Source organism: Amblyomma mixtum, chromosome 8, assembly GCF_055824585.1.
Source record: "Amblyomma mixtum isolate Tamu chromosome 8, ASM5582458v1, whole genome shotgun sequence".
Classification (NCBI taxonomy): Eukaryota; Metazoa; Arthropoda; class Arachnida; order Ixodida; family Ixodidae; genus Amblyomma; species Amblyomma mixtum.
In genome coordinates, this window is record NC_143019.1 from 104994547 (window position 1) to 105016091 (window position 21545).

Sequence of the window (21545 nt, forward strand, 5' to 3'; positions counted from 1 at the left end):
CAGTGCTGCGCCGCATCACGGATGTGACGTATGAGGTCCTCCCCGATGGCACTCTGCCGAGCTCGCGCCGTCGACCTTAGCCTGAGGTCGTGCACGTACTGCGCATGAAGCCTTACTTTACGCTGTAACGGGTGCCGCCTCTTTAGCGTTTTCTTTTTATTTGTGCCTGCAGCCGTTGAGCGGCACGTGACCGTTTGTTCACTTGCTTACTTCCTCCCGTTCACTCAAAGTGCGCCCACGTTTTTGCTTTCTTTTTTGGGGGGAGGGGGAATAATGCCTCCAGGTGTCCCCAGGCGGCGCCTAGAGGACGAAGAAGTGAGGGACTCGTGTGCTCTCGGAGCTGGGACTCTGCTTCCCTGTTTGCGGCCTGTGCCTAGCCCTTTTGATTAAGGACCATCTGTGACAATATGTTAGGAGATCCATTGCTCACTATTTGAGGCCTTTCATGTGTAGTGGTACCATAAGCTAGGGCTCCAGTACATTGCTGAGAGGTAACCCAATTGACTAGTTACTTTTGGCAGGAGCTGTGCATGCAGTTGCTACAGTACGTGTAAATTTTCTGTCGCAATTGCCGAATACACAAAAAATTTACTCACTCTTGGGTGCTCCGCACCAATCCTGGCCCCAGCAGGTAGGGCGGGTTGGTACTATGGGTTTTCTAAAAAAATTTCAGCGGGCTCCCTGAGAACAAAAAAATGTAGGATCCATTTGACACATATATGACATCAATTAATATGCATAGTAGTCGAGGGTTTGACGGAATCCCGTCTGGCGAGGAGGGAACATAGCAGCAGAGAATAGAAACACTCGCCAAGAAAGAAAAAAGGTTAAACAAATTGACGTTTCGGGGCCCATACGGGTTCCTTGTTCACAATGCAGCGGATTGACGAAGGTGGTGTATGTACGGTGCAGGTGGCGTAATTGGCATGCGTATATCTCAGGAAGATTACCCCGCGTTCTGTTTAAAACGTGGTGTCGCTTGAACGTGACGCGATTCTAAAAGTAGGCGGGAAGATAAATACTTCTCCGTCGCGATGACCGAAGCGTTGTCCCAATCGATGGTATGTGATGCAGCTTGATAGTGTTCAGCCAAGGCATTTTCTTTCATGTGGCCTTTGTCAACGTCATTTTGATGTTGTTTCAAGTGCCTAATGAAATTGCCTGATTCGCCGATGTATGAAGCGTTGCAGTTTTTGCAGGGAATCATGTATACCACTCGGGGAAATCTGCTTCGTTCAACCGGGTCTTTCACTCTGAAAATTTTTTGCTTCAGTTTACTTGGTGGCACATGGGCAACATGGACCTTGTAGTCCTTGAAGACCCTGCCTAAGGCCTCGCTGACTCCTGTAGCGTAGGGGATGCTTGCCCGCTTACTTTTTTTGGTGGCCGTTGCTTCGATGTTTTGACGTGAGCAGCGGCGTTCTGCAGTTCTTATCATACTTTGAGGTTACCCGTTGTTGGAAAGGTCGTTCCTCACGATTTTTAGTTCGGATCTGAATTTCTTCATGCTTGAGCAAAGGCGGAAAGCGCGGCCGAAAAGTGCGGATGCAACGGAGCGTTTATGTGCCACAGGGTGTGCCGAATGAAAACTCGGGTACCAACCAGTGTGAGTGGGCTTGTGGCACATGCACGTTACAAACCCATTGCTTGTTCTTTGCACAAGTGCATACAGCTAATAAGTAATATGCATACAGCTCTTTGCAAACATGCTATTTCACGCATACCTTCAGTAAAACAAGACACATGCATAGCCCATAACTACGACATGCATAATACAAATATTGCTGTGTGATATATTACACCCTCACACTACAACACGAACTTCATTATTTAGACAAAAGACATCCAAAATTGGTACAGGTGTTCTGTCGCACATTTTACCTCGACTGAAAAAGTAAAAAGTGCCACAAAATTTTTCACTGGCTTGTGGAATGACTTAACTGCTTCAGGGGCAAACGTCACATGTGCATATAATCAGGAAAACGTAATAAGTTTTCCATGCAATAGACTCTACCGAGATCATGCTCTACAAATACTACCTAATCTTCAAGGTCACATGTTCTCCGGCCCGTCCCTGATCGGCTGTTATGGTGACGCACAGTTTTATATTTTTTCTCAAGACCCGTCCACTTGTTTTCGATTTGCGAGTAGGTTAAATGGCGTGCGAATTTTGAATTCTCCAAATCGGCTGAATTTTCCCAGAGTTGTCTTTTAGTTTTTAGGCATTTAGAAGGGTCTGTTTGAAATTTTTGTATTCTTCAATCAGGAACAGAACTTTGGCTCGAGGCCACAACTCCTCGGGCTCGGTGGTAGGTGGGGCAGGGGCTGCCGGCACATTCAGCCAAACGTTCACGTCTGCAACCAAAGGAAAGCATGTATGTTGTGCACTACATGCATCAAATATTGCACATTGAGAAAGTAGGCACGTACCTGCCGTCACATAAAGGCGCTGGTTTTAGGGGACAATGGGTGCACCGGTGTCGTCGACTGCCTCATGTCTCTAGATGTACGTCAAGATGCACAATATGTATGCCACTTGCATAAAAACCTGTTTGTGCTTTGATATCCAAGCGCTGTCAGTCATCCCCAGCCCAATTTATCGCGTCCCTCATAGCCTGAGTTGTGGTGGGATGTTAAACTACATGAAACCAAAACCATTTTATATCTTGTGCTAGACAGGTCATATACCGCCAAATATAAATTAGCTGTGCTCTCTCTCAGCGCGTAACTTTCATGCTAATGTGCCCTTAACACCTACTATGGTCAGTGTAGGATAGCCTGTCCAGTTCAAGGAGTGCAGCACTACACAGCATAAAGCAGCATATTCCAAAGTTTTGCTACTGCACTGACCTGTTATGCCTGATCAAAACCTGGAGTTTTCAATTAGCGGGGACCGCAGACGGACACGAGTTTGTAAGAGCACAGCAGACTGCTACTATATTGTCCAGTGTTGTGAACTTGTCTGCATGCCTGGCTGTCACAAAGCTAATTGGCTGAATATCCTTCAAGGTTACAAACTTGTTGCGAACTAAGCCTATCACACGCTCGACATGAATGCGAACATTCGCCAGCCTTCGAGTGCTTTCAACTTCCATGGCTGAGAGCTGCTTCTTGCCCTTTGTAAGAGCAGGTATGTGCAGTTCTGCACAGTACAAACCCAATATGTCTGCTATGTCACATCCTCTATCTGCTAGAACAACGTATCCTTGAGTCTAATTGTCAATTATGGCGCAGTTTTCAGTTATGTGCTTGTCAGAGACCCTTCCACCCCAGCCTTCAGAAATGAAAGTAATTACACCTTGTGGAGCAATCCCTACCAGGTCTTTCGCAGTGTTACTGCCTTTTTACTGTGACCAAGTCTCACTCCTAGGCTCAAGGGCAGATGGCCGTTCAGTCTCTACTTCAAAGCAGTCAATGGCGATGGCTATTTTGCTTCCGAAAGAATCATAAAATGCGTGTGGCTTTGTACTCTGCAGCAGCTGCTGTGATGCCCCTATAATCTGTGACTCCAATTGCCAGAATGTCCCATGCAGCCATTTTTCAAGTATTCAGCTTGCAGTTGAGCATGACACTCCAAATCTGTACGCAGGATCCTGCAAGGGAAAGCTGCATTTTAAATTCATCATAAAAATAACAAATTCAATAAACTATTCTAAGCCATTCTGTTGAGTGGGCCTTGCAGAAACTTGAACCTATTCAAAAGCTGCAATAAGCGTAACAAACTTTGGCAATCCTATTTAAAATGACACTTTTCCTGCATCTTGACACAGCGATGCCTCGGAGATGGCTGCGCTCTCGTCCTTCAAGATTTGAAGCTCTGATGTCAAATGTTTGTTTGAAGCGCTGGTTGTCGGCCTGCAGTGCCTCTAGCTGGTGTCTCGTCAGCTCTGTTTGAACAGTGGTTTCTGGAATAATATGAAAATAAAGAGGAATGTGATCGCCTCATTTAAGCAAATTTTAGCCCAAATAAAAAAGCGCAGTCATATCTGCAGGGGAAGAGTAACAAGCCTACATCTGGTTTGCTTCAAGTCGAGTGCACACCCTGGAATGACAGCTTGTTCGTGTTCGCAGTCGGCCGCTACGGCGTGATGCGGCTCAGGATGCGGTTCTGTCCTTCAAAAGCACCCTTGCAAATGGAGCAGGTTGTACCATTGCAAAGTTTTCTTGACACAAACCCTGTAACGTAGTAGACAATGCAGTCAACTACAGTTGCATCTGTGTCAGGGTCGTTGAAATCGAAGACATCGTCGCGCTCCCAGCTTCCATCATTGATGAGCCCGTCAAGTCTTTGCTTCAGTTCAAGCAACTTTCCCACATGTTGCGCAGCTGAGCCCTTATATATTTCTCTGATGTCAGCCAAAGTCACAACAGCTGCTTGCCTTTTATCAAGCACCGTAAAATTCCCAAACTTCGGTGGTTTTACCAAAGAATATAACCTGAGCATGCGGTACAGCTGTAGGAAGGTGGGAAACGTCGCGTGCTCATTCTGCCTACCAGCTTGCCTGATTATGCCAAAGAAGCGCTCCAGCAGGTCTTGGTTCATCTTTGCCGTCAATACATACTTGAAGCCGCAGTTCTTGAGCAGGTGAATTGACAGCTCCTGCACAGATTTTAATGTTAAACGTAGGCCTTCGGCAGTTGACTGCGTCAGAAAGAGGTCCTTGTGGATTTCACTGCTCACGACCTGTTGCTCCCACGAGTCCAGCCACTCGGATGCAGATTCCAGGACACCAAAATCCTTGCATTCCAGTTTTAAGCCTTCTGCCGGAAAGCGCCGGTTTAAAGCGTCAAACAAGTCATTTAAAAAAAGCGTGACTTCGACCGTTGGCTCCACATTGATTAGACGCCTCATAAGAAAGAATCCCTTTAGCCACAGATTTGCTGAATACCTGCGTGGCAAGCTTTACCCTCATCCTCAGCATCTTGGAAGGGTTTATGTGGCTGTATGTTATTTTGGGGCAAACCTTGAGCTCTGTTTTTGTTCTTGATGTCTGCAACGAACAAGGCATCATAGCAGGACCACCTTATCAGCTTCCCGTCTTTTTTGAGAACCTTCTTGTCTAGTAGCCTGTTTCTGATGCACTTGAAAAGATGAGGTGTATCAGACAGTACGTACACATTTCTAGAACTGTCCATTGGGTGCTCGAAAGAATTACGAACGTGACCCAGAGAACCAGTGATACCGAGCTGCTTCCACATCGTGCGGTTGGTGGATGCACCATCGCACACTGCTCCGTCGACGAACAAGCCGGCGTTTTCTAGGTGTACGATACACTGGATCAGGAGTTGAGAAAGCAGCGTCCCCTTTGTTGGTCCTTTCGACGCAAACGCGGCTACTGGCTGTAAGTATGTTTCACCAAACGGTGCAAAAGCAAAGACGAGGCCATGGTCTGCGATTTCATTGCTTTGATTACTTTTTTCTCCATGATCAACAAGACCGGTGTACGTCATTGTCTGCGAGTTGACGGCCACTTCTTTTCTTACTTGAATTTCATCCAAGATAAGGATTCCCCTCCGGTGGAACGCGGTCTTTGCGGCAACCTTTATCTTGAAGGCTTTGAAGAAGTTCTTATCAAAACCGCACTTCTGGCCAACCATGCTAATATATTTTCTCACGGTGGTGACGCACGGCAAAGGCAATATGTCATTGTTCCGTAAAAAAAGAGTAGGTGGCCGGGCTCCGTATATGCAGCAAGAGGCACAACAGGATCCAGTCGTCCGTGTACCGTCTGCTTGTTTTTGATGCTCACTTAGCCGCTGCTATACATTCTTCTAACAAAAGCAGCTGTGCTGGCGGTATATCAAGTCCCTTCAGTTTCTCCTTGATATCTTGTTCCTGCAAATCTGTTAGCTGCTTCATCGCCGCCTGCAACTGCCCCAGTAGAAGCTTGTTGCGCTTTGCCAGTCGTGCTCTTGAACGCTGAAGGACTGACCTTGCACATCTCAAAGCAGAAAGCTTCTGTTGCTGGACAGGCCGCACCGACAACCTGAAACGCTTGAAAGGTATTTCCTGCTTGGCTTGCGCAGCTCGGCGATCAGCATGTATCCTTAGGGTGTCAGCAAGGCCAGAACAGAGACGACAGATGGCACCTTGAGATGTCACCAAAAGGCATTTGTTGTGTCTCCAGTTTTTTTGAGGGTCCACAAAAGCACATTCAGGGGACACATCAGGGAAGTCCTTCAAACCAGGTCCTCCCCCACACACCTCTGTGTTGTCAACAACTTTCAGCATGGTTTGAACTTCAAGGGGTGACGTGGCGAAGGGGCTTACGCCCACTGCAGTAGAGTCGATCAACTTGTCGAATATGTAGACTTGCCCGGTCATGTCTCTTTTGATGTGCACCGCCTTCCTGTTGAACAGTACCGACGATCCGTCACTTGTCCTATGCACTACCGCAGCGTCAATAAACACGACGTCCCTTGCTCCTGCTACATTGATGAGATGCGCTGCCCATGAAGGCTGTGGTAGGCTAATGCAAGATACTGCACTGAAAAGCTGCTCGAACGATGAGTGAGATGGATCATTCTCACTGGATTTTGCAACACAAGCGTTGTCGTCAGAAGATGCTTCCATACTGTCCGCTGGAAAAACATCTATGTCGCTAGCTGATGTCAGCATCCTGCTGCTGTCACTGTCCCGGTCCCTCACAGAAGCAGCCACAGGAAGTGCTAGCCGTTTCACATGCTTTCGAGGGCTTTTAATCTTTTTCGAGAGGTAGCTTGGAGTGCCTTCGAAAATTGACGGCACAGCGTCTTTTGAAAGGCCCGCTCTTCTTGTTCCAGACATCAACACATGACCGTCGATTTCCGCAGACCACGTCTTCAGGATGAAATGAGAAGCGAAATGCTTCTCACAAACATGATCCGTCCTTTGGAGTGTGTGGTCTTTGCGAGGTATAGCCCGTCTCCATACTTCAAGTCTTGCTTCTTCGGTTGGCGGCTTGAAAAGCGAGTACTTTTCTTTGCAAGACTTGTAACCAGTGTTGCAAAACGGTACGAAGCACTTTCCCGTTATGCAGGCTCATGAAACAGTCCGAAGGCTGAGATGTACCTGACGGCCAAGTGAAAAATGCGTTGACAAAACACGGTGTGCAGCAACCATGTGGCAGCAACACAGCGGTAACCAGCCGGTGATGTAGGCATGCATGAAGAGGGAGCGCGGGGGTCTCAGCGGGCGCAAGTTGCTAGCGCCCTCTCTTGACGGGTGGAGAAAGGAGAACTCCGCGCCTTCTCCGCTTCGCACCCAGCCCGCGCCGCTCAGTCACCTAAGCTACTTCTTACACCGTGACCACGTTCAAAACACTTGTTTAGGAAGCTGTGGGCTTCAAGAGCAAAATGGGTCGCAAAGCGTTTTTTTTTTTCTGTAGAGTCTGCAGCAACCTTTTCAAGTCATTGAATGGGACATCCATGGTGAAGTGCTCTGCCTGTGTCCTGGAATGTTGCTTGAGATCACTGAAAGCGAAGGGGAATTTTTTTTTACTCAGGATTTAAGGGGAGACACTGCTCCTTAAACTAACTTTGACAATTTTATCATACATTGACGAAATTAACATATCTAACGTATTTTTGTGTTGTGATCTCAAATATGCAATCTATTTTTACCTGTCTTTTTAGGTTTTGAAATATTCATTAATTTATGACTAATTATTGTGCCCATGGTTTCATTAAGTTCGTCATAAAATATTTATTAAAATTTGCTCTCTATATGTTGTGCAAAAGCCAGAGTGTACAGTCATAATCATAATTTTAATTTTTGGTTCACTGACATAAAAGTTACAGACGTGAGAAATGCACGCTTCAAAAATTTTTATTTCTTGAAATATAGCCCCCATTTTAATAAAATTTGAGAATAGGAATGTTGCATTGTTTTCATTTTATTGCAGAGTAATTCATAAGCTTTAAAACGCAACAAGAATTGTCCAAATCTGACGACCACATCTGGAGATATTTTGGGCAACAGTATGTGCCATGGTTAAAAAGTCAGTTTTGAGAAAACAAGGAAAGAAGTTTGAAACAAGTCCAGAGTTTATTTTCTGTAAATTCAGACTTGTAGTCCAATGGATCTTATGCTAGGAGCCTCCAGGCACATTATCGCCATTAATCTCTTCCCCTCATTTTCTTTTCATTGCCTGCCAGAAGTTTTCAGCATCTGTATGCTTCCTGTCAGATGCTACCTGCCGGCGCTCGTCCCTCTCGGCGCATCTTTGGAGCCTCACACTGCTTTTGTTCACATAGTTCCCTGAGGATGGCCTCACACACTGCTTTTGTTCACATAGTTCCCTGAGGATGGCCTCACTGGCATGCTTTTGCGAGCATTAAACCTTGTGACAGCTTCTGCCATCGTACTCTCAACAGTATAAAGAGAGGGGTGCCTGTTTTTTGGTACGAGTGACCATATCACCGACTGTAGGCACTTATTTGAATTCTACGTTTTGCTCCTCTGGCAGCGTTCAAGCAATTTCTCGTCAGAGAGGCGCGTATATATAGGCAACAGTGCCTCTGCAACATAGTCTGGCAGGGTGTATCGGTGCTTAGGTGGAGGATTCTTTATTTGCCACGGCCTTGTTGTAAGTACACCAGCTTTCTTCACCTTTTGGGCACAGCGAATGATCTGGCCTTGCGTCCGTGGAGCTTGTGTGAAAATAGGTTGTGAGGACAGTATTTTTCATTGCATCAATGTTGCCCTGATTATGTGGCCTTGAAATTTTGCCTTGAAACTGTGGCAGTTATGGTCTCTTGGAGCCCATAATTATTAAGCTTTGTAATCTTGTCAATTTTTTCCTGTTGTTCCAGTAACTGTTCTTTCAATTTTTCTATCTGATTATCTTGGAGCTGCATTTTTGTGCGTGCTCCGTGAAGCTCATCCATAAGCAGCTTCGAACCTCTATCTCTTGAAGTTCCCATTTTTTTCTTCTTTTTCTCAAGGACAGCTAGCAGGTCTCCTTATTAGTTGCCTCCTTCTGTTTTTTCGGCAGTGCTGTGCACTATGCAGAAGAATAAACATGGAAGCACCAAGGCTGAAACGAATACAGTAATAGCAAGCATGACACAAGGCAGCAAATAGCACTACAAATTATTGTAGGAAAACAAGTTATACCTCTTGCATCTCTTCCTCACTGTCGCTGCTCGGTAGGCGCTTTTGAATCCGCAGGCGGCTTGTTCTTATTTTCTCAAAGATTTTGACCTCGGAATCTGCAAAATACGCCGTTTTGATCTGTACTTTCGACACACTTGATATATAGCCATATCGGCATCACCTGAACCAAGAACAAACAGAAGCGTCGAGTGACTCAATTGATAATTAAGGCGTCGATTAGGGATAGCTGGTGATTCTGAAGCATTAACAGCTCACCAAAAAGCTTCTGCAATATCACCTACAGTGCGGTTTTGGCGCCTCTGGAGCTCCGATGTTAAAAATAAGACTCTGCATATGTGCTAAGGCTGTGTGAAAAGATCACAGTATCAATAAATAGAAAAACTTCGATGCACTTATATGCAATTTAATTACCTGTAACAAAGAAAATATACTGCCGTGCAGAACGTTTTCTCCTGCATGTGAATGGTAGCATTTCTGTAAAGGCATGCTTAAAAACATCCTAACACTGTGTTTCACTTCAGCACACAGCCGCAAAATTATTTCCTCCTTCCAACATCTACTTGAGTAAAGAATGTGTGCGCACATCTCACAATACTAATTTCTGTTTTTTCATGCCCATACTGCGTAAAACCCGCACGTATTTTGCTGCTGGCATCTTACAATGCATTTAACTGCGAGGCCCAAACTGCATGAAATAAAGCACGCTGGACATTAATCATTAATCGCGACTTGTATAAGCTATAGTTCCAGGGAAGGATAGGCCATGTAACTGGTGGACAACACTTTTGACATTTGTTACAATAGGCATATACAAAAGGGTGGCGGTTCGGGCTGATTGGAGCGTACACGTCATTTTCGAAGGCTCCCTGCAATTAAGACAGACAGAGATGAGCTCTACTCGCCACCAAACGGAAGAGTGCAGTTGATTACCTCCTAGCATAAGAATGCTGGTCGGGTAAAAGTCCGCTTCTCCTTCTCTATTGGTCCATTTGGCCAAGTAGGTCCGAGGACCGAAATCAGTCGAATTAGCAAGCGCAAAGTCCTTGATGTCCGCTACGGGCACCACCACGCAGCTGTTAATGTCCTCGTACCTCACATACACAAATGCTGGCGCATTTGAAGACATGGCTTTTTGAATGGGTCAGACACCTTCGAATCAATTTTCACAAATGCCAGAGCATAGAAAAAAAAACAAGCTATGCCCACAGCAACACAGTCGCGCACATGCATACCACACGTAGTACCTGCGCATCTCTGACGGGCGTCTGATTCCAGTTATACGAAACTGCAGAATAATTTCTTTTTACTGCATAAAAATATTTCACGTGCACTGACAACAACAGACTATTTTTTTTTTCAAGCTTACACAACATAACATTCAGTTCTAAAATTAGTGTGCTCTGTAGTATGTTCTTTCCCACTCGTTCTGTGTAAGTGCAGTTCTGGATTAAAGCTGTGCTTCCTCTCTCTTTGTATGAACATGTGTGTCATTCCTGTACTTTCTTTTCGGTTTGGTGTTCTTGTAACACGCAGTATATCCTGCATCAGTGTCAGGCTGAATCCATATATCATCGAGGGGGGTACAGCGCGAACAAGACGAAGGACGAAGCAAGAAGACTACACAGACGACCGCTGACTCGAAACTGACTTTTTATTGAAAGGAGCAAACATATATACACCATAATCGCGTGCAAAAACAGAGTATTGGTCCAGCAAAATCAAAAACAATCGCAACTCATCCGCACACTTGGCGAAGTTCAATCAAAAGCCCTCAAACACCCAAGTGAAAAAAAGTCATGAATTATCTAAAAATGATACCTCTTTAGTGACTGCTTCTTCCTTATGAAATAGGCTTCCATAATTTCCCTGGTAATTTATCCCGGTGGCGAAACAAAATTTCAGTTTTTGTGACCAAGGGTCGGCACTTTATCTGTTTCTTTCCATTGTTTTCTTTCCCACAATCGCGGCAGTTATCTTTAAGATGTGAGTATCTGGAGTCTGAAAGTGAGTTAAGGTGTTCCCACAGGCAAACGTTAATACAGCGACCTGTTTGACCAGTGTAGACTTTTTTGCATGAGAGTGGAAGTTCATAAACTACAGAACATGCACGATTCACCCACGGCAATCTGTGTGTAACCTGGCATTTGAACGGACCAACTCCTGAGACCTATTCGTCTTGCTTTGAATCTTCCGAAAGCATTTTCAACTGCACGCCTTGCCTTGCTTTCGAGAGTGTATAATTGAACATGCTGACAGCTTCACCCCCTGCTTGCCGGTGAGGGTACGGCTTCATTAGATGAAGCAGTAGAGGGAAAACTTGATCACATAATATGACAGCTCCAACCTCTTCTACCATCACCTTTGCTGGCACAGTAAAGAAACCTGTGTCAGCTAACTTGGTATCAAAGTGCAATCATAAACATTGGAACCATGGTTTTTGCCACGAGATCCCACAATCATGTGCATAAACTTATAAGTGTGATCAACAAGTGCCAGTAAGATGATGCTGTACCACCCCTTATAGTTGTATTAATCTTGGGCATTCTCTTTAGGCGGTGAAACTTTGAAGTGGCACCTGTCAAGGGCACCAAACCCTTGTGGAAAACCAGTCACCGCTTCAAACTGGCGGATATGGTCTTGTATTTCATGTCTTGTTGGCATCTTGATCACAACAGGCTCAAATTCTTTAACAACAATGTCACAGAATTCTCTGAATATGATGTTCATAGAAGGGCGGCTGACTCGAAAAAGATTGGCCACAGACCTTTCTTCTGCCGAAGTAGCGAGCCTATAGAGAGAGATTGCGGCGCGTTTTTCCGAGGAGATGGCCCTTCTCATATTCGTGTCGACTCTCTGAAGCTGCCTGCAGCAACTCTCAACATAGGCGAACGTCTGCCTTGAGACACGAAAGTTGGCTTTGAAATCTTGCTCCGACAGTGTTGGCACGGTGGTGTCGTACCATGACGGAGGCCGGTGCAGTGACCAAACTCGTGGCTCCTTCGCCCACAAGTGCATTGCACATGCCACGAGGAAGCGGCACCGCTTCTCTGCTGCTTGCCTCTTCTTTTTGATGGTGGATTTTCTTTTCAGTAGAGCACGCAGCTCGAATTGGCCAAACCAAAGCCTGCTGCTGAAGCAGCAGCTTATCACAGCAATCACGATCAACTCAAGACATAGTGCATGCGTCGAGCAATCGAAGCGAGAAAACACAAAAAAACGATGACGACCAGCGAACCGACCCACATCGGATAGTCTTGGCTACGAACCGACATCGTCGCGCAAATTTTTACTCAAAAGCAAAAAAAAATACACAAAATTTGTCGCTATAGGAAAGAATATGTACACGACAATAATGTACTACACAAATAAAAATATATACGCTTTTTTCTTTACTTTCACTTTTGCTGTAGATGTGACGTCACGTGGTTAGTGTGCTAACTGAACTGAACGCGACGAGCTTGTGTAACAGCAAGCGAATCCAGTTGACTTCAACGATAGTTGAAATAATCAACTGTTGTTGAAAATGCCCGTGTTACACGGGTATCACTGAAGTACGTGCCTGTGGTGCAGCTGACTCCTGAGTGATGGGTGCTGGTTCCAGGGAGTCGCTGCTTGCTTCCATTTCTGGAGGGTCGCCACACTATTCATTAGTCTGCCTTACTTCATCATGCACCGTGTTGAAAATCTGAGGAAAGAATATTATCTAATGCTTCTGCAGTATAGGTATACAAAGAAAGAAGGCTAAAACTAACTAATTGCATGCAAAAAAAAAATCTCTCTTGTGACTATGAAAACAATAAAACAGCTTCCATTTATATATCAGTGCTCCTTTTATCTTGTTCAAGTACGCCCTTATTTCTTGTAGCTTTTTCGTTTACATCAACTCAATACCAAATGGCTCTGCATCAGCTATAAAATGCTGTATACTGAGAGATACTGTACCTCCTCAGAGGAGACACTAATGTTTGCCTAGCAGATGCTGTCCTCCATGAGGCCTGCATCGTTGACTGGCAGGGAACAAAGAAATCGATGCAGTCATGCCCCTGGACCCCGTCCGAAGGCTTGTCCTTGTCGGCTGCCTAAAATCAAATAACACCCGCGGGGAGGTACTTTTATAGCAAGAGACAATCACGAGTACAAAAATCCAATTTTTTTGTCAATGCTTGAAAATAGCCGACTGAAAATGGTAATGCCAACAGCACGGAGCCATTCGGCCATCTCCATGTTCACCTTCAGGTTTCTCTTGGTCTGGCGGAGGTCCGGCAAAAGGTCCTCCCAAGTTCTAATTAGGGCTCGCGTCTCTTCATTGGTCCACGTAGTCCGTTCCATGCTTTGGCAACTTTTATCAGCTGCCATAATTGTCGCCGCATTCACCACACACTGCACAGATGGGTACGCCAACGCACGATACAAAAGATCTTCCTGCAAGCTTTCTGCAAACCAATAATTGAAAGAAGTTATGAACAGAAACATACCTGATAGGAAAAACACTTTGGCAGGAACACTGAGAGCTGAAATGGTGGTCCACAGAATGGTAAAAACAATGCCTCAGGTAAACCTTGTACCAACTTGGAGAACGAACAAATGATGCGAACCACCACCAAGATGAAAATGGCGTCGCCGCAGTGCCACACCACGCTCCACTTTGTGAGTTGCGTACATGATTGTCTCGTTTTTTTGTTGTGTGCTGTTTTACTAGTGGCTGTCATGAAGTCATTGCACAAATAAAAAAATATCTTCAACAGGTAAAAGCGACTTGTATACAAATTTTGTAACATAATACCTTTTATGAGCAAAAAATTACTGCCGTCGAGGCTGTGCACTCGCCCCTCAAAGTGTGTTCTGTGAACGCACTCCAACCTGAGTGCGCACTTTGGAAAGTGAGCTTAGATTGGGCCGTAAGTGCACTTTATTTTGTGCGCTTGACAGGGATACACCCAAGTAGCACAATGTGGACTATCGTGCGGGCCCTAGTGGGCCCGATGAGGGCAATGCTTGTCGGGCCAACGCAGGCTCTACAACTCGGGCCCCCGTAGGCCCAAAGAGGGCAGCCCACCAAGCTACCCCATTGGTCCCACTTTGGACCAATCGGGGCAGCCCAAGTGAGGCACATCTGAATCGGTCCAACAGCGAAAGTAGGTGGGCTGCCTACATCAGCAGCCTAAGTGGGTTTTACAGCAGGTTGATGTGGGCAGCCTATGTAGGCTTCCTCAATGGGGCCCACAGCAGGTTCAGGTGGGCTGCCTTAAAGGTGCACTGAAGAGGATTCTGAACTCGTCTTTTTGCCGTGCCAACTCGATCTACACGTTCCTAGCATTCTTAGAAACTGCAACTTATTGCCCTGTATGGCCGATTTCCCTAATTAAATCGAATTAGCGTCCGGCTCCCGTCCTTTTTTTTAATTCTCCCTCGTATGATGGGCGGAGTCGACCAACGCGTGAAGTTCCTTTCAGCCAGCTCCGTGGAGGCTTTGCTTTCGCTTTATTTTGTTTTTTAGGTTTCCGTGAATAAATAGTTTCATTCGCAGATAATGTAGCCGCAAAATAAGCCCGCAGAAATAAAAATACGCGCGGACTATTTGCTACTACGGACTACTACGTATTACTCCGCCGATGGCAGAGCGGCAAGCCGCCACGGGACTGGGTGAAAGGCACTCCACGCGTTGGTCGACTCCGTCCACCGTACGAGGAAGAATTAAAAAAAAAAGGGCGGGAGCCGGACGGTAATTCGATTTAATTTGGGAAATCGGCCATACAGGGCAATAAGTCGCAGTTTCTAAGAATGCTAGGAACGTGTAGATCGAGTTCCCGCGGTAAAAAGACAAGTTCAGATTCCTCTTCAGTGCACCTTTAATGGGATCCACAATGGGCTAACTTGGGCAGCCTAAGTGGGCTGGGACCTTAGCAACTGTTACGCCACTACTGTTTCTTAGGTTGGCTTAAGCTCCTGAACAGGGACAGGCAAGTGGCGGCAATGATATTCAGATAAACTGTAATAGTTAACTGGAATGTCAGATTCTGTGAGCAAGTGGCGTATTTTTCTATGCCACTTCAGCCCACAGATCAGGTACACAAAGCCATCAAAATGCAAATCAACACATTTTATTTCAAGAAAAAAAAAAACGCCTGTGGTGGGCAGCCCAAGTTAAAATCGCTGTCCTGCTGTAGCACAGCCTACTTCATCCTGGCCCTGCGGCCGCCATTCCGGTCCCGGGCCCCTCTCAAGTACCCTCCGATGCGGTTATTAATGACTGCCACATCCGCATGCGGAATCCAGCGCTGGACAGCAGCTGAAATCACATAAATCTCATTTATGACACAATCGATTCAGACAGCTGGAAGAGTACTCATCTTATTAGCATTTGAAAAGAATGCCCCAATGCATCAAAACAGCTATGCAGCTGCCAATAGCAAAATGTACTTTTATTTTCAAGGTATTAAACTTCATCGGCACTTAACATCTAAACAAAGAAGGTTATGCCAGAATATTTTTGAATATTTGCTAGATACTAAGACCTACCAAACTAAACATCACACTAATAGGTTCGTTCGATTCACCTATTGAACGAACCTAATACATTTATCGCACTGTAGCAGTACAATTTGATCTTGATGATGCACTCAAACTGTAGACTGCCAGTACACATTAAGCATAACGCCTGAAGTCGGGCACAAGGACTAAGAATGTGGTCAGTTACGTATAAAATTAGTGTAAAACAGAAACATACCAACAATCACATTGTAGAGCCTTAGGTCTTTGAAGGCCGGCTTATCTCTCCGCCCCTCCAAGGTGTACTCCAGGGCCACTGGTGTTTTTATAAAAGGCTTTTCATTATTAGGCGTGTAGCTTCATCAGGAGTTGTTCCCCCAATTAATCCGAGCTTTTTCGCCTGAAAGAAAAATTACAACAAGAATTACCTTGCTAGCTGCACAATTGATGCAGCAGGAGTCCCTTGTAAGATGCTTTGCAATAGCAACTACTCTTATAAGAGTAGTTATCGAGGGACTTAAGCTTTGCATTGCTTTGCTGCTTGCCGTCTCGAGTGCACCGCTCTTGCTCCCGACAGCACATTTATTTATTTATTTATTTCGGAATACTGTCAATCCCATCTTGGGATTTTTACAGGAGAGGGCAAAACATACAAATACAGGCTCAGTGCTAATTTTTTTTAAGAGTAGAAAATAAAGGCGAAATATGCAATACAAATGGCAATAATAAATAAAGCAATCATGTCATCAAACTGATGATGTCACTTGATTACAATAAATACACTGAGAAGAGTACTGCAATACAAGAATGTGAGCAAGGTTATGATGAGAGGAATGAAAGTACAGAACTCTCAGCGAGGGTAATAAATTTGTCTATGGTGCGCTGGGCTGTGACTGATGGATGCAATTGATTCCAATCTCGAACAACTTGTGGAAAAAAAGAATATTGGAAAGTATTACTGCGACAGAAATATTCTTCAAGGGTGAGTGCATGCTTGTGACGTGTTCCTCGTGTAGTGTTTATACGAACAAAGTCTGTGGGAGACATCTTTAATGCATTATTAAGAAGTAGATACAAACACTTTAAACGGCGTAATTTGGCACGGCTGGTCAGCGTGTGAAGCCCTGCCGTGCGTAAAAGATCTGTGGCTGAATGCATGCAGCCATAGCAGTTGAAGATAAAGCGCACGGCTTTCCTTTGCACCATCTCGAGCGTATTAACATCTGTATGACTGTAGTGACATTTACTACATGTTTTATTGTTTTTCTTGCTGTAGGCACCATAATCTGTAGACATGCCACTCTGCAGTGCTACTGCCGACTAAGCCTTCATTGTGTGCAGCACTTAGGTATGAATTGAGATTGCAGTTCACTACTATATCTCATAAAATTTCACAACTTTAGAGGTAAGGTAAAACTAAGCTTCAGGTACATGTATTACCATTACACAATAGACTGTGTTGCTTTTTCGGTTTGCAAAGCGCTATTATGGTGTTTAAAAATATGTTAGAATAGTGCTGTATTCTCACGTTTTTCCAATGTTACACAACTGTCTCATTTCGCACATTTTCTAAGTTATGCATGTTATGCGTTGTTTGTGAACTGATTTAATGTGGGAACAAAAGGAAGAACACTGAGTTGAAGAAGCGGTCTGCAATATCTGAGCACCTCTCTTCATTCTGGTCATAAACATCTCTTGTTAAAGTTAGTGCTGTACCCCCCATTGGTTTAGTATAGTACACAATTTTCCGGCCATGGACCATCATGTACAATAAAACCTTGTTAATGCAGACGCAAAAATGGAAGAATATCCAGTTTACTTGAATGTTGATTTATCGCATCCCTACTGAAAAAAAAAATTATAAAAACAGTTCGCATTGTAGTATATTAGGTGAAAAAGGCGCAGCAGTAGTGCGCATTTGAAGTGAGGAGTGTCCAACACTGTGGACTGAAATGACCACTAATTCAGAGTGCACTGTGGTTACCTCTCTGTAAGAACCTATTTAATCACCTAACGAATCTTTTTATCAGTTTCTCGCATTGCATGGTACACCTTGCACATTTTCCAGGTTTTAATTGCACCCTTAAAAGATTTTTCTTAAGCTGCATTCTTTTTGCAGCATTTTGTAACAGTATAGGAACTTCAGTGTATGGGGGTTATTCTTGTAATAACGCTCAAAGGGCTAAAAGCAGTTTTCACTTTCTAGCACCCCAGCAGTCGGAGCTGTGAACCCCAACCCACGGTGCGGTAAGTTGCCACCATGGCGGGGTCGGGCCAGAGGGGATAAACACGAGTATTCTACTCAATGCGGGGTTATGGCTTCCGAGCAATACAAAACAGCAACAACAAACAACCGCCACAACTAGGGAGTGTTCTGCTCGTGTACGGGGGTGAAAAGCACAAAAGGAAAGAATGCACGCAAAATGGTGGGGGAGGAAGGTTCCGCTCACCTTGCATGGCTCCTCGCTCACGGCCCGGCTCCTGCCAGAAGACGAGCGAGCCTCGAGAGAAACACGCCTTCTCCCGGGTGGTGGAGAGGAGCTCTCTGTTCTAAGAGGGGAAAGAAGGAAAGTCGCTGCGGGGTACGAAAGGAAGCGGGGTCGGCGTGGGTGCCCTCGCTCGCAAATCTCCCTTACGGCGCGCGCATAACATCGTGTGATAATTACGCGCGGCCATTACTATGGGGCAGGGGATTCCTGTGCATCCCCACATCCCCCCCTCCTTAAAACTGCCCTACGGCCCGGAAGTGACCGCGTTCACCAAGGGGTGTACCGAGTAGGGCCGGTGAAACCATGTTTAACTTTAAAACCAATTAAGAAAAGTTTCAGCTCACAGCCACCGGTGCCGTCGTCTAAGGCCATGGTCTCCAGGACAGCAAGGCACTGCAGTCGACCGGCAGAAATGACCGTGAAGCCAAGGATTGAAGGGGGTCGATGACCGCAGGTCCCGCTTAAGATGAGTCGGTCATTGCAGCTTTCTGGGGATGCACGGGCGGCAGGCAGGCTCAGGGCAATTACGCACCGTGTTGTCCTGTTCCATAGCATACAGCAGGCCTCCACACTGCTGGTTGAAGCACTCGCTTTTGGCTCGCCCTTTTTTCCTCTCTGCAGGGGTGGCAAAGGCACGTCGACCCATTTTCCCTCTGCCACTGAGGGCTTGCGAGGCGGGCCCAGTGGAGCACCAAGCTGCTCTCGTGGGCAAAGCCGTTGCCGCAGGGACCGGGAGGCTGCAAGGCGGCTTCTCTGCTGCAGTTTTCACTGTGGTAGACACAGGCCCCGGTTTCCCGGAATTCTCGCTCGCTCATGCCGTGGCCGACCGGAAGCTGTTCTTCTGTGCAGCTTGGTGGTGACAGCAAGATCTGTGCTCCGGAATGCTGCCGCACTCTAAATGGCATGGCTTTGGATGTTCGAAGCAGCAACGGTCGTCTAGTCTCAGCGTCCGTCAGCTCTCCTCCGCGGGCTCGCTCTGCAAGCTGACCTGCGGCTGCAAGGCTGTCTTTTCTTTCCATGTACTTTCCCAATTTACATTTTTTTTGTTTAAGCTAATCTAACCCTGCTTGGCCTTTTCTGAAGGGAAAGCGTGTGCTTGCTCTGGAAGCCAAGGTGCGAAATATGAGAGAGCTGTTCCGTTCATATTAAACAGAAGTTATTCCATGCCTGTTGGGTAGAGTTAGTTCTGCCATGGGCGCAAGTTGTAATGAGGGGCTGGGCTCTGTTCTCGAGCCTTGCCTCTCGGTGCGGCTGCCTGCTGGCGGAGGAGAGCGTTCTCCACAGGCCACTCGTTCCCTCTGTCAAAGTAGGGTTTGAGATCACAGACATGCGCCGGTCGTTCTTAGCGTCAAGTCCGCCAGCCTGTAGATGAGAGAGGAAAGTTCCTCTCGAACTCGATAGGGTCCCGTCCATTTCTTTGCCAGAGAAGCAGATAACTGCTTACTGGCATCGCTGAGAACATGACTGCGCCTCAACACCAGGTCACCCGGTTTGTAGTGAATTTCCTGGTGAGAGTGGTCATACTGCACTTTGTGCTGGGCCCAAGCAGTGCTCAGATTCCGGCGTGCTTTGTGTGAAATCCATTTGCATGCTTTAACAAAATGGCAGATGTATAAAGAAAGGTTGAATGAAACGACCCCCGAAACTATTGAAGTAGCATTCTTCTACTAACGGCATTTAGAAATACGAGGTCATCTTCCACAATGTATTGAAGGTGCTCAAGGGACTCTACACCACATTCTCGAAGTGTGTTGGCAGTTTGTTGGACAGATCCTGAGCTTAATGTCGGCAGCCACTCCCCTATAAGCAGCTCCAAGTCCATAGTGCCAATCTGCAGACGAAAAATCAAGCTATATTCAATACTGCATGTTTAAGTACCACAACAGGAAAGTTGTTGCATGCAGGGCTGTACTGAACAAGTGGCACATGGCTGAGCAAACTGTTGAAATTCATGCATTTCATGGGGCCGTCATTGCTCAAGATGTTAAAATATTGCTTGCAGGTTCATATAAGGACTCGACAGCTTTCAAAAGAAAAAACTCTTGCAGTTGGGAAAGGATGAACATAATTTCTTCAAACTCAAGATTGCCATCGTTCCGCGACATTACTCCAAGCATTTTTTTCCTGTACAACAGGCCACGAATGACTGCATGGCTTGCTTGTAAGATAGTTTCCTGACTTGGATGGCGTTTTTCACAACACTTTGAACTTCTGGAGTATACAGCTCAATCAAAAATATCTGGGCATCATCCAAGGCATCAGTGTTTAGCCAGTGCCTTTGATTGCTTCAAAGAGCTGATTTCGCTGAGACAAAGCAAAGTCAAGTTCTTAAAATTTTGAGTTTCTTGCACACTTCCAAAAATAGCCGTGCTCTCTCTCGGAATGCATCATCTACAGTCTTATGAGAGGTCCTAACTGTAGCGTCAAAAACGGGTAATGTAATAGATAGTGGTGCTTTGGTTTCATAGGGCCATCTTGGAAAAGTGTTGCCGTTCCAGTAATGCAATCCTCAATGAGGTCTTGAAGCCTCATTATCATTGCATGGGTAAGTGCTGGCGCTGTGTGACCAGCTGAACGATTTCAGAAAGCAGCAGAATCTGCTGCCACACCTCGTTGTCTCTACACTGCACATTTCCAGGGAGAAACAAGGGGAAAAGGCGTAACATATTCCAGTTTTGCACCGCATGACCTTCAAGTTTTGCTTTGAGGTGAAATTTGGACGGATGGTCGCCCAGATCGTTGTGCTTAAAGGGGAAAAGAGAAATAAGGCGGTTGAGGTTTTCAAATGAAATCCACTTGCATACTTTATACATCTGCCATTTTTTTAAAGAAAGGTCGAATGAAACGACGCCTTCAAAGAGGTCATGTGCCAAGCATAATGGAAGTCCAGAAGCACAAACATGAAAATACTTCACTTCATTAAACAAAGAGTAATACCCCTGTCACACGGGCAAGTTTAGTGACACTTTCACGAAGTGCACTTCTCTAGAACGAGTGACACTTTCGGGGCGCGCTGCTTCATGGCAAAATAAAGTGTCATTCGGAATTTATGCTGGTGACGATGGCTTTTCAAGTAAGGCACAAAAAATATTACTTTTCGCGCTTCAGTGCTTTAATGTACAGTTTTATTTAGATTGCAAACTATGCAAGGAATTTTTTTTTTACGATTATCAAGGAGCTTTGTATGGCATCATACATCATATTGTATGGCATCATTGAGCACGCGGACAAGCTGGCTGAAAAACCACTCAAAGCGTCGACGCAAATCATTCCAATTTACGAGAGGGCCCAGACGTATAACCCGCCTATATTTGTTGCCCATGTTTTCGATTTTTTCACTTCTTTGGTGCTTTTGCTGATGCTGGCTGCGTAAACTTTCGCGTTACGCTTCGTGCGCCGGAGGTCTCCCAGGCTATCTTCCCATAGCCTTATCAAGGCATATGTTTCAGATTCGGACCAAGACGCTTGCT

General features: G+C 45.6%; 1 protein-coding gene across 10 annotated transcripts in view; it reads left to right on the forward strand.

The window, feature by feature from the left end:
* Positions 1-21545, forward strand: part of LOC149333768 (uncharacterized) — a 135424-nt gene that overhangs the window by 80647 nt on the left and 33232 nt on the right. For 2 of the 10 annotated variants that reach the window (XR_016285320.1, XM_089558762.1), the window contains 3 exons: positions 16863-16934; positions 17793-17833; positions 18697-20723. The exons of 2 other annotated variants lie outside the window; for them this stretch is intronic. Coding sequence is in view for 6 of the 8 variants with exons in the window: in XM_089558762.1 (XP_089414888.1) it covers positions 16863-16934; positions 17793-17815 (95 nt within the window). In the remaining 2 variants the exon portion in view is untranslated. Of the gene's footprint in view, positions 1-16862; positions 16935-17792; positions 17834-18696; positions 20724-21545 lie in introns of those variants that run through there. 6 more of the 10 variants (XM_089558764.1, XM_089558761.1, XR_016285322.1 and 3 more) reach the window with 4 other exon arrangements.